At 32.3% G+C, this 18,478-nt stretch overlaps 2 protein-coding genes across 2 annotated transcripts in view; both read left to right on the top strand.

The window, feature by feature from the left end:
• The window catches only part of LOC105212115 (cyclic nucleotide-gated cation channel beta-1), an 87,520-nt gene that overhangs the window by 47,612 nt on the left and 21,430 nt on the right, over positions 1 to 18,478 (top strand). Inside the window, exons 7-10 of the mRNA XM_054233653.1 lie at positions 10,299 to 10,466; positions 10,841 to 11,000; positions 11,183 to 11,349; positions 11,493 to 11,849. Coding sequence (XP_054089628.1) covers positions 10,299 to 10,466; positions 10,841 to 11,000; positions 11,183 to 11,349; positions 11,493 to 11,818 — 821 coding nt within the window. The 3' untranslated portion in view covers positions 11,819 to 11,849. The remainder of the gene's footprint in view (positions 1 to 10,298; positions 10,467 to 10,840; positions 11,001 to 11,182; positions 11,350 to 11,492; positions 11,850 to 18,478) is intronic.
• On the top strand, positions 11,856 to 15,502 carry LOC114803989 (trigger factor-like). The gene has a single exon (XM_054233656.1). The coding sequence runs from the start codon at positions 14,280 to 14,282 to the stop codon at positions 14,586 to 14,588; it is 309 nt and encodes a 102-aa protein (XP_054089631.1). The 5' UTR covers positions 11,856 to 14,279; the 3' UTR covers positions 14,589 to 15,502.

Here is an 18,478-nt window from a genome sequence, read left to right as displayed (position 1 = left end):
TCGTGTGTATGCCGGCAGTTGTCAATGCTGTTGTAGGAACACAGCTTTTGTGGTTTGTCCTTATTGCAGCGCCTCTGCACACACACACACCGACTCATACCCAATTTGTGTTCGCGCATTTGCTTATGCTCTTACAACTCGTAAACTCGCTCATTATCAGTTTGCAATTAATATTAATAGCAATAATAACAGAAATCGAATTATAAACGAATAATTTCATTTCATATTAAAATGCATGCAATGCGGGCCGCCGCCATTTTCAGCTTGCTTTTGAAAAGTATATATGTGTGTGTGTGTAGATGTGTGAATGTTTAGCGCATAATTCTGGTTCATAAAATATGTCAAAATGCATTTAAGCTTTTCCATGGCATTCCCCACTCCTCCATAGCATTCCACACTCCTCTTCACAAGAAATTAATGAAGTTTTCACAAATTTCATTGGATTTACTCAATCAATTGTAATCAGAGAGTTAATTATGACCGCTTTTGTAATAAAAGCATTGCATATTTGCAAAATTTCATAGGTATAATTGTGCTTGATTAATATTTTTATTTTAAACTTGAGGGCTTACATGGGTTTTGTCGCGTAAAAATTACCTATTTTCCACATTTTTTTATGTAAAAAAATTATTTATTTAATTCAAACCTTTTGCTGTCTTAAAGATATATGATTAAAGCATAATTTCAGAAAATTTCAAAAATAAAAAATTAAAACTCCTCCATTGTGACGTCATTTCCGGTGGCCCCTCGGAAAAAAGGTGCGTCCGCGTTGTCAGCATAACTCCTGACAGGATCATACAAAATGAAAAAAAAATAATAATAATAAAAAATAAGTGTTTTAGGTAAGACCATAATCTGGTGATTGAACGAAGGAAAACCAAAACAAGTGAAAATTTGAATTTTGGCAGACATTTTTCCAAAAAAAATTAATTTGCTTGAGATTTTGTTTTTTTTTTTAAATAGTTGTAATTGAAAAAAAAACCCTTCATTCAAGCACGATTAAATTGTATCTCGAATAGCTGTTCAAAATTTCATCAAGATCGGTTGTATAGTTTTCGAGAAAATTTGTCAACCGACTTTGAAAACAGGGCTCCGAAAAAACGCGTTTAAAGTTTTGAGTAAAAATAATACTTTACTTGGAGCGCACACCTTCTAAAGGCTGTATCTTCGAAACTGTTATTCGGATCGAAATTTAGGATATTATGCTTGAGATGTTGTAGAAATAAATATCCTTAAAAAAATCGATTTTTTTAACCCACAAAACCCATGTATGTAACCCAGTGGCAGTTCCACGGAGGGATGGGGGGTTTTTTGGTGTTAAAACACCCCCTAAACTCAGAGCAAAATATATGTTTGTTGATATGGGTTTGGAATGAGGTTCTTGATCAAAAAAATCACATGAAATTATAAGCAATTATAATAAGTTACAAGATTTTTGTTGTTATTCATATAATTCGAACCTTCTCTACATTTGTACAAGCAGTATTAATTGAGGATTACACGGGATCTCACATTCCATGTTATATTTTCCTTGGTTTTTGCAAGAATTCTTTTAGTATTTCATCAACTGACAGATCAATATCCCCATGAATATTCATTGATGCTAGACCATTAAGCCTATCTTGACCTGTCGTATTTCGTAAATTGGTTTTAATTCTCTTTAAGCTTGAAAAACTTCTTTCCGGTGATGCTATTGAAACAGGCAATAATGCCAATATGCGTAAAATCTTGAAAACATTCGCAAAAGACGTTTTGTTCACTGCTTCTAAAGCTTCGAGAGCATTCCGAAAATGCTTGCCTGAAGTTCGCTGTTTCCACATTTTCACATCCGCAAGAAAGTTTTGTTCTGAACAGTTGATCACACTTTCATAAAAAGAAAATATTTTTCGAGCGTTTTTAGCGTCAAATTCGTACTTTGGGAAAAATACACAAAAAAAAAAAAACAAAACGTGTCCTATAATAACTGTTATATTAAAAATACGTTGAGTAATAACAGCCCCCCCTCCCCCCAAAAAAAAAAATTTTCTGCATCCGCCACTGATGTAACCCCTTAAAGGTCGTAATTTGCCACATTTCGATTTATAATTCATTGAAAAAATCACTATAATTCACTAATATTCAAAAATACATTACTTCTAGAATTAATATTGGTTGGACCTGCTAACACATTCTAGAAAAGTTTAAATAACAATAATTAATAGGAAATTGTGAATAACTCGAGAAGGTTTTGGTAATTTTAATTTAATACTATTGTCAGTTTGACAGTAAAGTAATTTTTGAAATTTAAAAAAAAAATACGCCCAAAGACCCACATAATCTATATTCAACTAACACAAAGCCATTGTCAGTTGATTTATTTCTTCTAATTTTTCTGAATTTGAAATAACTAATAATCGCATAAGAATCTCAGATAGATATGTACGTAAATAGGATTCATATACGGTGCTTTTAGAAAGATATAATTTTCTTGAGGGACAGCTGTCATGTCAGTTGTCAAAATAAAGGTTTGCGCATGACAGTTATATTTTGTATATTTTGACAATTTATCATTCAAAAACTGACATTGAAACTACACTTCATAATCATTAAAATTTTTTTTATTTCCAAAACTCGTATTTTGTGGATCAAATATTTTCATTTTCCTTAAAATTATGACAGAATCGAGTATGTAAACGCTACTGAAGAAAGATATGGACATACAGTACATGTCATATTTCGTTTCTAATATAATCTAATGGGACCATATATGGTCCGACTATTTTATTTGCTGTGATAAATATGAGATTTACAAATGAACCACCTTTTGGACCGAATTAAATAAAATTCTTATTAAATGTTAGTTTCAATATAATCTAAAAAATTCATATCATACGAAGCAGATCTTAGGCTATCTGCAGCCTTTTGAAGCACTCATTAGCTTCATTTATTTTTTCTTCCTCCGTATTCGAAACCTTAAACTTTCGACAAATATCTTACTGAGAGGTCACCACAGAACCAAGTTGCTCCTTTCAACAGCTCCAATATCGCTTGTGGAGCCATTGTATCAATTAGCCACATATTGAATGAAATGAAAAAATAATAATCAATTAAATTCCGGCAAAATTGTGCGTAATCTTGCACGAATGCAACAGGCGGGATATACACTTGAAGGGAGTCAAATTAAATTGCAACAAATGTGTGAAACGCGTCAACCAACCGGCCGTAAATATGATTGTTGCACAAATGACGGAAGTCCGTTCTGCGAGTGCATTGCAATTGTTTGTCATTGTACAAGCTGTTTGCTATTGTTGTTATTGTTACTGTATCTGACACTTTATACTCATTTGCAAATAGGCTGGCACATTGATATTTTTAATTAATTAATTAATTTTACAATGTGGGAGGAGAAAGGTGGCGGTGTGTTGGTGATGCAGGTGAATGCAAATGGAGAAGATAGCAAGTGTGCTGTGTCGACATTATGCAGGCCTAATGTGCAATTATTGCAACATTAAATATGTATGTAGAGGGAGCATATACAGTATATACATATGGTTAATTATACAATACATATCAAATCTGGTGTCATGTGTGTGTGTTGCATGTGAGTCGTCCCTTTCATTAATGATAGCAGCAACAATTATTGAAACAAAAGCTGCTAACTGTGGTAATGACAGACTGTATTCTATCAGGCAAGGGCAGGTGTGGATACACAAAGCTTTAATAAGAAGCTTAAAGATTTACTAAATACTTTTAGATTATATGCAAATTAGTACTTATATTATATTAAGACCCATCTCTCAACCATAAAAAGTGAATACTAATGTTTAATTAAAATTTATTTATTTCATTCATTTATGCTAAATTACAATATAATCAAAATACTTTTGAAGCAATATCAATCTATTTTTCAACATTTTCCGCTTAATTTTTCCACATCAAATCATAATATCTACACACGTATGCATTTTGTATGCTTCTTCAAGCTCGTTTTCGCTGTTGTATCTTTACCTTTTGCGCCGCATCGTATATGTTTGACCTTAAAAGGGTTCTTCTTCGTAATTGACAACTTTTTCCCTAATTGCAGTAGAAAAGCGATTTGTTCATCAAATGTATCGCTTTTAATAATATTTTCTACATTTTGTTTTGACGTACTATTTCCAGCTTGCTCCCATGAGTAGACAGTTTTTTCAGGTTTCTCGTAGAAGAGATCACGTCTTACCCAGATTCTAGACATTATTTTTATTTATTTGAATTATTGCTTGTTTAGAAACTTGTATGTTTCGGTACAGTTGCTGTTCTATAAATGATGTAAGATTATTTCATACTTTTATACGCTGAAATATTCAGGAGGTTGAAGAAAATATGTTGTTAGTGAAGGTTAAGTTGTTTGTCCACGCATTTCTACATTTCAAGGATCGTCGTTGTCCACGCATTTCTTCATTTCAAGGATCGTCGGAAAAATCATGCACTTCTTTTGAATTGCGTAATTTCCAGAATAATGGGTTATATCACATGTGTATTGTGGGCGTTTACCTGTAGTGCGGACAACAGGGTAAACAATGAAAAAGAGGATCAAGCTATTAAGCACTTGAGAGTAAAACCGTCTTGTGGGATAACTTCTTTTGTGTTTTGGTTTTATACTTGAAGTAGAATTCCGCTAAGGTTGAAAATTTATGGTTTCCAGCTTGCTCCCATGAGTAGACAGTTTTTTCAGGTTTCTCGTAGAAGAGATCACGTCTTACCCAGATTCTAGACATTATTTTTATTTATTTGAATTATTGCTTGTTTAGAAACTTGTATGTTTCGGTACAGTTGCTGTTCTATAAATGATGTAAGATTATTTCATACTTTTATACGCTGAAATATTCAGGAGATTGAAGAAAATATGTTGTTAGTGAAGGTTAAGTTGTTTGTCCACGCATTTCTTCATTTCAAGGATCGTCGGAAAAATCATGCACTTCTTTTGAATTGCGTAATTTCCAGAATAATGGGTTATATCACATGTGTATTGTGGGCGTTTACCTGTAGTGCGGACAACAGGGTAAACAATGCAAAAGAGGATCAAGCTATTAAGCACTTGAGAGTAAAACCGACTTGTGGGATAACTTCTTTTGTGTTTTGGTTTTATACTTGAAGTAGAATTCCGCTAAGGTTGAAAATTTATGGTTTCTTATAATTCAACATTTGTTACCACTTTTAATGGTTTTGTTTATTTTTGAAAAATAAATTATTAAAATAACAAATTTCCCAAAAAAAAATAATTAATTGATGTATATATATTACAACAAGTAAGGAAGGGCTAAGTTCGGGTGTAACCGAATATTTAATACTCTCGCAATTTATTTATTTAATTTCATTAATATAACACACAATTTGACCCACATATTAGTCATATATATTGTATAAAGTCCATTGAAAGTTGGAAATCATAATATTAGGTTAGAAGCGAGGAGGTCCTCATGTTCGATATATGGGGCCTTGAAAACCTATGATCCGATTTTGGCGATTTTTAGAATGGGGCTGCCACACTATAAACGTAGTATTTGTGCAAAGTTCTGCACCGATATCTTCACTTTATATAGTGTAAAGTAAACAATTCTTCAAAAAAATTACATCCAAATGTGCCCCTCCAAATTTTATTTTAATAACTTTATTTATGTCTTAGTTATGACACTGTATAGGTTTTCAGTTTCCGCCATTTTGTGGGCGTGGCAGTGGACCGATTTTGCCCATTTTCGAAAGCAACCTCCTCAGGGTGCCAAGGAATGTGTGTTCCAGATTAAGATATCTGAATTTTTACTCAAGTTATTGCTTGCACGGACAGACAGACAGACGGGCGGACAGACATCAGGATTTCAAATCCACTCGTCATCCTGATCATTTATATATATATATATAACCCCATATCTAACTCTTTTATTTCTTGGTGACACAAACAACCGTTATGTGAACAAAACTATGATACTCTGTGCAACATGTTGCGAGAGTATAAAAAAAAATTCTCTAAGATCTCTGAATTTAGAATTAGACCATCTACTTGGCATAAGAATCAAAATATTGGAAATTCGGCTGCTAAACCAAATGTCGGTATGCATATGTAGGATGTAACAGAATCTCTGTTAAACATTTTCTGCAAACAACAATATCCTTTACAAAGAATGAGCAGTTCGATAAAACACCTTTTTACCTGGAATATAGGTTATTGAGGTCAATCCCTTACGCGAATTTTTTTTTTAGTGATTTTACCTGCATACCTGTTACAAGGGTATAAAATCAGACGAATTTTCAATATTTCAACCAAAGCATCACGAGCGTTCATCGTAAGCACAGCTACAACTATAGAACTTACTATAAATCACTTTATACCACAACGAATATATTTCACAAAAAAATCATGACTCTAGCTAAAATAAAAAATGAAATGCGTAATGTAAAGGAAAAAATGCGAAATGTTCAGGAAGCAATCGACAAATTGGATCGCAAGAAAAAACAAGCTATGGATAAACTTAATAAAAAATATGGCCTGCAAGATGAAGAAGAAGATTCCTCATCCCCAGAAAATCTACGTTCACTGGTTTTAGCAGTTGTAGATATCAATAAATCATTAATCACTGCACCCAGAACTGAAGAACTCAATCGCGTGGATTATGTAGAGGCAAATGAAGATGAAATCGAACAGTCTGATGTAGAACTTAATCGCGTGGATTATGTAGAGGCAAATGAAGATGAAATCGAACAGTCTGATGTAGAACTTAATCGCGTGGATTATGTAGAGGCAAATGAAGATGAAATCGAACCGTCTAATGTAGAACTCAATCGCGTGGATTATGTAGAGGCAAATGAAGATGAAATCGAACCGTCTGGTGTAGAACTTAATCGCATGGATTATGAAGAGGCAAATGAAGATGAAATCGAACCGTCTGATGTAGAACTCAATCGCATGGATTATGAAGAGGCAAATGAAGATGAAATCGAACCGTCTGATGTAGTACTCAATCGTATAGATTATGAAGAGGCAAATGAACATGAAATCGAACCGTCTGATCCAACATTAATCACCCAACCCACAACTGAAGAACACAATCGCATGGATTATGGAGGAGCATCGAGTAGTAAAATCGAACTACCGGATGCAAGTACTAACTTGGCAATCGCAGAACTGCCGAAGAAACCGGATATTGCCTACGACATAGCGGATTCTCATCATCCCATTGATGATGATAAAGATGCAACTGATGACGATGAAGATGACAGGCTTATAATTGACGAACCTATTGAGGAAGAACCACCGACTACTTATAGTAATTCTTCTTCACCAGAAAGCGTGCAAACTGAGATCACCGAAACTACAAGTAGCCGTAACTCCTCAGAAACAAATGTGTCACCGCTGACTCACAATTATCACAGTTCATTGCAGATTATTAGTCAATCTGCCAATGGCTCTCACACTGAAACTCCGGAAAATAATGAGATGGATAACAGCACCATGTCACTGGAGAATTCAACTATACTGACACCACCGGAAAGTGTGCACAATGAGACCATCGAAACTGTAAGCAATAACTCCTCCGAATCAGATAAGGAGTTACCAGAGCTAATAACAATTGGACCGAATGGCACACAAGTCCTAAAGTCCAAATTCGTACAAATTGCTTGGGATTCGTACAGCATCAGCACACGACACTTGCTGTCAATATTCTTTAGCGAAGATATATTGGCGACACACACGCTCAGCGGCAAACCTTCGCCAGCTTTTTATGATCTAGATCGACCAGCCAAAGGCCAGTTGGATAGCAAAATAGTCGATGATTTGATACATTGCGTGGTGAAGAAAATGCGCTGCACACCACGCGAGGTACGCAATGTGATCACCACCAAATGCGCGGACGTTGCCAAGAAGTATCGCAAGAGAAATATCAAGATTTGTTATAGTGATTTAAATAGGAATTAATATGAATAGATTTAAGTTAAGTTTATCAATTTGTAGGATTTGTTTGTAAGTGATCGTAGAATATAGAATAACGATAAGTTAAATTTATGTATATTTCATTAGCTTTCTGTAAATAAAAAGTAGTAGTAACTACTCAAACAGTTTCATTTCAATTTATTTTTGCATCTTCTTCGAGGTAATTGTTTCAAGATTAAGATTGGTTTTGATGTTGTAATAATATTAGCGCAAGAGCAATATTAACCTAATAACGTTCGTAATTCTCAATCTCCTGTAAGGTGGGTTCTTCACAGATGGAATTTCTTTCATTAGAAGGGAAATTTTCATATGAAATCTTTTTCTTTTTTTCTCTTTCTGTGATAACTTTTTGACTATAAAAATATCAATTTTAAGCGTTTAAATTTTAAATAAGAGTTTTAATTAGTTTTATTAATTTGAGGATTTTTTATAGTCTGTTTAATGTTTATTTCAAATTTTCCTTGTTAATCCAATTATATTTTAACACACTTACTTATGAGTAAAAAATTGATATCTATACTATTATATGGACTATATGTATGTGCCTGTGTATCTGTGCTCTAAGCTATAAGCTATAAGTAAACTATATATTTCTAAAGAATTATCAAAGCATTCTCAACTAAACTCTAACATTTATACCCGTAGTACAATATACATATAGAGACTTATGTAACATATACAGGCAAAACAGGTACCAACAAAACACATAATGCAATTATTTAGTCAATCAACAATAGCAACAATAAAATACAAAAATAAAAAATATAAAATTTTTTAAAACATAAATATTTCAATTCCAATAATTATGCATATTTTATTAGCGTTAAACTCCTCGTTGTATTGCTTTGCCTGGCAGTAACTGAACTGTTTTCAAGCATTTAATCCCATTACCTTTTTGTTTTACGTTTAACATTTGTTATTGTAACAACAACAATACACTATTGCTTGCAACTGAGCTTTTTTTACCGTAACTAATGCAAGCACATTCATTAAATTATTTTTTTTTGTTTTTGCATTTTAGCGCACTTTTTCATAAATATGTAGTTTCATGTTTGTGCAAAAATATATACTTTTTTCACATTTTTCGATTATTCATTTACACAGACATTTTTTGTAACCGACCCCCAGTTAGTATCACCAACATGTTAACCCTTTAAATTTACATTATTGAACCATGAATGAAAATACCAACAGAGAATGCGATAATTTTTAATTTATTCCCCAACCCAAGAGATACATATAATAGATATAGCCATAAGGAGTGTTTGATTTTATTTAGTAAAAAGTTAAAAAAAAATCTCAAACAAAATAAATTGCAATTTGCGGTTTTTTGTGTAATTATTTTCGAAAGAAAAAATGTAAACAAAAAAATAAATAATCAAATAAAGCAAAAAATATGCTAATTCAAAATAGTTTTTCTTTATGTGCGGCAAAAAATGGTTTACATAAAATAATTATGGAATAATTGAGTCGCACCTAAAATTCCGTGTAATTGCAAATAACACGCATTTAATAATAGAAATTACAATGGAAGCGTGCATTAAATTATTTTGATTGGCTTAAATTGTAAAATGTTACAAAAACGGTTGACAGCTTTTAGCCTTTAAATTGGTAATTATAGCTTTAGGTATCAAAAACTGATTTAAAATACAATAAATTTTTGTGGTTATAATACATTTATATACAACACAAAGTAGTTAGTGTGGTATGAGAGTAATCAAACTAAATTAAATTAAAAATTTAGCAAATCACTAGAGCTTTCACTAAAGCTTTAAGCATGTACGAAAAAGCTCTTTTTCGAAAAATATTGAATTATTCTTGTTATTAAAATTTTTTTTCAGAAAAATATTGAAATTTTATTTTAAAAAAATTTCAAACTTAATTTAGATATCAAAGTGCTAATGATGAAATGGAGATTTTGAGGTTAGCTAGTAATTTTAAAATTTCAAGTCAGGTTTTTGCAATAAATTCAAAAATTATTAAAAAATCTTCTAGCTGATAGAAATTATTTTAAATTAATTTTAATTGAAAAATAGTTTTTTTTTATTTTTTTTACATGAAATTATTAAAGTATTTTTAATCAAAATAATTTTCAAATTTTTTTTTTGTTTTTTTTTAATCAAGCTTCGTATAATAGAAAACCCCTCACCAAATTTAAAGCATAACTATTTATTCACAAATATCCAGCAAAAGCATTTAGCATTTCATAAACTAGCATTTTAATTTTCCTTTTGCATGTCACACCATCTCACAAAAATATGCCGACCATTCAATAACCACCACATAATTACAAATTTCTTTTACCTTTTTTGCATTTCACCAATATTTTGTCTAAAACCAAACAAATATTTAGGTAATCGCCGCACTGCCTCGGTACGCTCGGTGGGCTATAGCGATCTCTTCGTGTTGAGCAAAAAGGATATGTGGGATGTGCTGAAAGAATATCCGGCAGCGCGTGTGCGACTGGAGTCCATAGCGGTGAAACGTTTGGAGAAATACAAAAAAGCGCCGTTAGAGAAAGGTGTGTTGATCAACTAGAAAAATATTATAATACTTAAATTAAACAAAAGATACCGTGTTCCCCAACAATAATTAAACACTATTTGATAAAGTTTTTATAAAAATTATAAAAAAAAACATTTTCTATGTATTTGTATTAAAATTAGTTTTTAATATTGCTAATTATTTGCTTATTTGTTGAAAACGTAATTTTTCCCGAAATTTATTACACATAAAATTAGCAATGAACCAAAGTTAATTGCCCACTAGTAGCGCTGCGCATAAAATTATAATTATTTGTTGTTTCCACATATTTTATGAACACACCAAATGCTTCCTACCCACAAAAAATTGATTCGTATTTCATTATTGTATATATTGTATTTGACAATATAGTAAAATACTTTAATGTAGTTGCCATGGGACGCTGCCAATCGACGCCCGGTTTGGTGGAGAGTTGCGGCCGCACCACCTTGGAAGATATGTGGTTGCCACCGCCGACAGCATTGTCATTCGCGCAACAACAACAAATACAGCAGCAAAGTGTATCTTATAGGTGAGTGGTTATACTATATTCGCCCTCTTTCAAGGCCTAAAGTCCTATAAACCTTTCGCTTTAACACTATCCTCTCACTACATCAAGTGTGTTTGATGAGAGATCTTAATACCAAACTAAATGCACCTTATAAACTGTTATGTATTAAAATAATTGAAAAAAAAATCCAATATCTCTCTCAGTCGTGCTCCCAGTCCCCGCTCAACCATCACCTATACGGAACGCATCACACGCGCAACCGATTCACCCGGCTCGGTAAGTCCCAGTGTACATAGTTCGGATGATCGGCCGCGCAGTCGGGCGACGTCGCATCATTCAACACGACCACAATCGCAGCCAAGTCGAACAGGTATGTAAGGGATCAAACGGTATTCCATAGTAAAAAAAAATATTTATAAGATTAAATTTTATTAACAACAACAATCTAATGTATAAATAATCAATCACATACCAACTTTTTCTCGTTTATTTTTGCTCTCTATGCTACCATAGGTCACATCTGCGATTCCAGTTCCCATCTAGAGTGTTACGGTGGCGGTTTGTCCGCCGCTAGCGGTGGCATCGGTGGTGGCGGCACTACGCCACTACTCGGTTCACATGAAGCCTTAGAGGATGAAATCAAACGACTGCGCGAGCGTCTACACACTGTAGAGTCGGAGAATCAAGCACTGAATACGAAACTATCACAGCAGCAATGGGATTTAGAGAATCGTCTGGCCGAGATTGAGATGCAAATATGCGGTGTCTCATCGACTTCCAGTCTGGATCCGGAGAATGAGACCGAGGAGATGGAACGGAATCGCGAGAGTATCATATAACACGGGAGCGAGCTGCCCCATCAGCCGATCGGTATGATGTACATATCATGTTTAACATGACTCGCATTGTTGTTGTTGTCGTTAAATGTTAAAATTGTCGTTGGCATTCTCGTTGTACACAAACATGAAAACTACTACAATAACAACTACCATCAAACACAACACACCAAGCTCTCAACTGTATCACGCAGCGTGGATGCAACCAACAACAAGTCACAATACTACATATAACCATTAACACCCTTGAACGCCCTTGAACGCCCCTGATCCAGGAAATGTTAAACTAGACGCATATTTACTATCGCTCATCTAATGTATATGTGTGTAGGTTAGGGCACATCGCATGTCTAACTGTCACTCAATTTTGTGTTTCCATTCGGTGAATTGGCTAACCGAGGTTGCAAACACATACACCTAAACACTTGCCACAAATACACCCACACATTCGTGTTAAATACATATGTGTATGCCAGCAAGTCAATGTTTTATTCTGCTAAATTCCTTTCATTACATTGTTATGGGAAAATCAACTACAACAACAGCAACAACAAACAAACCCAACTTAACTATTCGGCAACATTTTCAATTTCCGCTTGCAACAATGTTTCCATTTCTGATTGCATTGCCGCATTGCCTCTGTCATTCGCATCAGCAATGTCATCATCACACTCGTCATCACCATCACCATCATCACCAACGCTATCAATGTCACAATGTTTGCCAAGCATTATCGCCGTTCATCTTCGTGTATTTATTCAAAATTTGAATGGTTCTCAATAGCAAACTCAAGTACATACACTCAGTCTTTTCAATACTTTTTACTAAGTGTGATTTTTCAGTTAATATTTTTTTTTAATTTGATTGCTATCAGAGATTGTTAGGATTTAAATTAATATGAAAATTCATATAGAACAAATAATAGTTTATTCAAGCTATAATATTTTTTATGTTCTAGTATTACTAAAGAAAAAACTCTTATATTAATATTTTTAGTATGTATCTATACTTAAATCGGGGTCAAGAGTATATAAAGCTGGGTTCCACAGAAATTTCGTACTCTCTCCTACAGTTTTTCCTTAATCATTTCGCAATAATGAGACGCTGATATAGCAAATAGATTTTTTGACAGAGCGTGATGTCATGAAGTTGGATGCAGAAGGCATAAAAGAGTCAAATTTCAAATATACAATATAAATACAAATACAATCTTTTAAGTGATCTGTAACATCTTACGTTTCTTCTTCATTGAGCCTTATAGAGAAGAACAATTTAAACTGATGAGAAACCTTAAAAGTTTGACAGATTTGACATTACAAATGTCACCCCTGATGCTTTAATCTTAAGCCGACAGTAAGGTTTAGTACGATCTGGGGTAATAGCAGAGTTATGACTTGAAGCACAATATCAACAAGTCATATAAAAAGAAAGTATAGACTACGATATAACAGATAGAGATAAGTATACAGATAGAGAGAAGGATACAGTCATCGGTGAAGCCAGTTTTATAAGAATTTGATAGGGTTTTAGTAAACCTACCTTTGGATTTAATCATTTAGATGACGAAGAATGCTTAAAATATGAAGAAGAATCATTTTTAGTTCGATAGAAACATATTGATTTGACGTTTGTCTACTGAAATGATGTTAGATCCAACATATAACCTCTGTTGATTTTGTTCAGTTCGTAATGTTGTGAATATCAATGTGAATCATGTCATACTGATCTGAGATCGTATATGAAGTGTCAAAAACTTTATCAAATACATGTTTTGTTGCCTGAGCTCTAAGCTGAAATAACCTCAAAATGATACTAGAAGTTGAAGTAGTTGTTTAAAGTTCAGAGGAAGCAGACATAATTTCTATAGATGCAATTTGGAGACTTGAGAGGTCAGAAAGAGGAAGATATTCAAAGATTTGTATCATTTATTGGTAAAACTGTGGAATACGTTCTTAGTTCTATGGAAGAACAAAAACTTTTAAAACGAAAATCATAGCTGTTTTTTTCCGAAAATTTTTCAGGAAAAAGTCTTATTGTAAGTCCATCGCCAAGTCATAAAAATATATATGGAACTGCGCTTGTTATTATTTTAGACAAAATCTATTGTTAAAACAGTCTCTGATAGCCCGAATATAATTTACTTATTTTCTCTAAATCTAAATGTACTATGAATGTTTACTTCTCTCACACACTGTATTCTTTTCATAAAAATGTTTAACCTTCGATTCAATTCAATTTTGCTCATGAAATGCTAAAATAAACTCACACAACAAATTTCAAAAAACTATGTATATGTTTGTACAACAACAATAACAATAATAAAAAAACAACAGGAGCAGCGACAACAAGCACAGTAACGTCAGTCGAAGAAGAACGACGGGAAATAAATGTGTCCACAACTCGCACAACAACAGAAACTGAGGCAACAGTGTCTACAAAGTATTCATGGTCACGTTACTTGAACATGTCCACGCAGACACCACCCACCCGACGTCATCAGCGACCAAGCATGCAAGTGGATAGCGCTGAAGATGGCGATGATGATGACGACGACGACGATGATGATGACGAGGATATCGACGTGGACGACGAGAGTGACGGCAAAGATAATGAAAATGACAATTTAATTGAGTCCGATGAGGAGGGCGAGGCTGCTGCGGCACATTACGGTGGCGCTGGTGCGGCTAGTTATAAGCCACACGCCTCCACATCAGATGCGGCCAAAGCTCGTGATCGGCACGCTGATCGGGCAGCCAAGTTTTCATCGATTTGAGAATTTCTGCTTAACCGATTAGAACTTTATTGTGAGACATTCACGCGCAGTGAAGGAAAGCAAGCGATGAATGCATAGCTGCATTTTTTTGTAGGTTTAGAAATATTAGATGTATACATTCCTTTCAATGTACAGGCGAGATTTGTAGCTTTAGCGTTAGCGTATTCAATAAATTCAATTCATGTACATTCCAGTTAGCTGCCAAATAAGTTTTTGTATGTATTAGTGTAAAGTACCACAAAATCCAATCACGCACATAACTACACGCATTCATATTTAGTAACGAAAATGCTTGAAAGATATTGTTAGTTTTGAAGATTATTCTTTAATTAGATCTTACTCCATTTGGGGACAGTTTGGATTCACGGTAATTGCGAACGAAATATGGAATACTTTATTCCACTAAAAACTAAAGACCTCTCAATCCAGAAAGCTTATTGAGTAGATCTACGGAGGATCTATTTTTATTCGGATCATTATTTCCGAACAGTTATGTCTTGGATAATAAACTTAAATTAATTTCTTTAATATTGTTTGCTTTTACTTGAAGCATTGAATAATGCAATTTTCAATATCTTCCCTTAATGATACCTATTGAGTTCAATCAATTGAATAAAGCACATCATTAGGTTAATTGGACTCAAATAAGTGTCAAGGTTGACTGATTGGTTTCATATTTTCTTCGCCTAAACAATTATCTCGCTGTGAGTATTGCTCTATAAACTATCGACATCTCTTCCATTGGTTTGTAACAGCTTTTCAGATTCATTATTGATGCGTAGTATTTACTACAATTTATGTTCGAAACCTCATTCACTTCTAATTGGACAATTAACGCCTAATTACGATACAATAAATAAGACACGATGTGAGGTTATTATCCACTATTTTGACACTGATACTTGATTGAGTCGTCTTAATTGAATACATTTAAGCTCCAATAATTTGTGTTAATTTATATTATAATTTCCTCAGGTAATTGGGCTATTTGAACATGGTAATTTCCATAAATTCTCCATCAGTTTCATAATGTACCTATTTAAACGATAGAAGTGGTTTGCTAAAAGTACAATGCATCAAAAATATAATACTTTCTTGAAATCAAATTGTCTCGAAACATAGTTGTGGAAACACTTAATCGGTAAATTTCTAATTTGAATTCAAATAACCCAGAACATTCTCCCGAATGAGATCTAACACTGCCATATAAAACAGTTTTCATGGTGTGATCGAAACAAACCGAAAGCGGCGATAGTCATAAAATATACCGTGACCCCCTGTAACAATATATCACCAGAAGCAGTCACTCGGACACCGTTAAAATAATGAGTGCAGGAAGACGTCGGACAAACTTTGTAAATAATAGTTAATAATTGCAATTTGCTGTAAATATAATCAACTTAGACTTTTTTTCTAATTGAACGGACATTTCGCTCTTGAGCACACACACTATCACAGCACTCACTAACACAATACTAGTACAAGTGAAAGCGTGTGAGCTGGGCGTGGCATGTAATGGCGCCCAAGTGCACTATTGTGCTTTGTAATGGTAAGCGACAAAAAAATAAACTAGCGTATAATTATAAAAAGTTAGCGTGTACGCAAAAAATCAATATTGTAAAATATATATACAATTTTAGCGCCTAAGTGTCGTAGCTATGGTAAGACAAATTCTTAAGCATAAATTATTATAAATCATTGTATAATGTACTGTAGTTAAGCATTGAATAATCAAAATGTAAGTTATACTCGAAAAAGGTTTACAGTTATTCCAGAATAAACAAGAATTAGAACAACAGCATTCACTTACATACATACATACATATTTACATACGTTCATCAAACGAAATTCTCATACATACTTACGATTCAATAAAAAAAAATTACTTACATACATAATAATAATGCTAATTGTCATGTGTATATTGGAAACGATTTACTTTAAATATATGAAATACTTGAGAATAATTAGGTGAAATGAAAAAAAAAAACCAAATAATAGTTATAATTAAATGAAATAACTAGAACACAATTTGTACTATTGGAAAAGAACTGCCAAACAAATGAGTAAAAAAAAAATTAATTAAAATAAATTATATAAAAAAATTAGTTGAGTTGTAGTAATTAAAATGAAATTAAAAGTAATAATTGAAAAAAATAATATCACAAAAAATGTAAATCAAAGCTTTTCAGCATCAACGTTAGTTTAGTTAAGATATATTCACAAAATGAGTAAAATTTGCATAAAATAAATTGAAAAAAAAAAAATTAAAATTAAAATTAAAATAGTATGAAATGAACAAAAACTAATGAGCCGAACGCAAAGCTAATGAAATCAGAATTAATTAATTTGTGTAGTTTTAAAAAGCATATAAGTAAATATTTACCAATAACAAAATAAAAAAATTCTAATGACTTGTCTACAAACTACACAAAATATATAGATATATGTATATGTAATACAAAAAGAAATATGTATAACTGTGTATAAATAATAACGGTATCAAGCAGCAGTTGCTAATGTGAGTCAGGCGTATTTTGTCGTTTTTTTTGTTGTAATTGTATGTAACGTGTGTATGAAAGTTTATAAAATTTTAAAAATTCGTAAACAATAAAAAGCAAAACTTAGTGCAGACAAAATAATATAAATAAGAAAAAACTCAAAATAAAAATATAAAAAATAATAAGAAAAATAAAAATTTACGAAATTTTCAAAATAGGTAAATGAGTTTAGAGAATACAATTAAATTTAATGCAAGCAAACAAACAAATAATGAACTACCAAACAAGGAATGCGAAAGCAAAACTAGTGGAAAGTAATTAGTTTATAAAAAATAAAAACTCAAATGAAAACCTAATTAATTAGCACTTAAGTAGCAGTTTAAATTTAGGTGAAACGTGAAATTTAAAATTATCGCTAAAATACAAAAAAAAAAAAATAAATCATTGCAAATGCAAGGGAGGCAAGTGGTAAAGGTTGAAGGTAAGCGAGGGCATATTAGCAGAGTTTGTTTTGAAATTTAAAATTTAGATTTTTTTTAAATTAAAATCAACACTTATTCTATGAAATTTGAAATAAATTCATAAAGAATTTTAAATTATAATAAAATTCCAGACTTTTAAGCCTACAAATTACAGTAAATAACTAGCAAACAATTGTTTTCCAACAGCCTCAATTATTGTTAGTATGCTTTTGGGCGTTTCAGACAGCCTTTCAGTTAAGCCAATTAGCAAATTGCCTACACAATTTCAATAGCGAGTTACTTAAGTGAATTAACTATATCAAAAAAGTGCTGGGAATGCAAATTTTGGTAAACCAAATTAATGAATATAGATTGCTTTTAAAACATACTTTTCGCCCGAAAGCATGCTTAAATATACAAAAAAAAATATATTTTATTTCAAAAATTTTAGACATCTTTTGGATGTATTGAAAATTAATATTGAATGAAATTTAATTTAAAATATTATAAAGTAAATTATAACGATATTTTTAGTTTTTTTTTTGGAAAAACTTTTCCAAAATAATTAAATTTCTTCACTTTTGTAATTTCAACTAGTAAAGGTAGATTATTTCAATACCAAAAAATATGTAGGGATATTTTAATAATTTTATATTTTAAATGATTGTATTTTATAGATTTCTTTCAACACTGTGCTACATAAAAAATAATTTCTAAACTCCTACCGGATTTGAGGTTATTAATTTTACATTATTAAATAAATATTTTTGTGCAAAAGTGATGAAGTATTTGCCAAGCATATTTACGATGAAACATTTGAATTTGTTAAAGTTTGCACAATTGCTATAAATTCTATGATATTTGTTAACAGATTTTATTTAATAATCGATAGCACGTTAAATAATTTTGACTGATGAAAAATAATTA

Source organism: Zeugodacus cucurbitae, chromosome 6 (assembly GCF_028554725.1).
Source record: "Zeugodacus cucurbitae isolate PBARC_wt_2022May chromosome 6, idZeuCucr1.2, whole genome shotgun sequence".
NCBI classification, from domain to species: Eukaryota; Metazoa; Arthropoda; class Insecta; order Diptera; family Tephritidae; genus Zeugodacus; species Zeugodacus cucurbitae.
The sequence above is the reverse complement of the archived record's forward strand: the minus strand, read 5'-3'. Positions and strand labels throughout refer to the sequence as shown.

What these genes read in the sequence shown, in the direction of transcription:
- LOC114803989 (XM_054233656.1), top strand. Translation starts at nt 14,280, where the DNA reads ATGTCCACGCAGACACCACCCACCCGACGTCATCAGCGACCAAGCATG.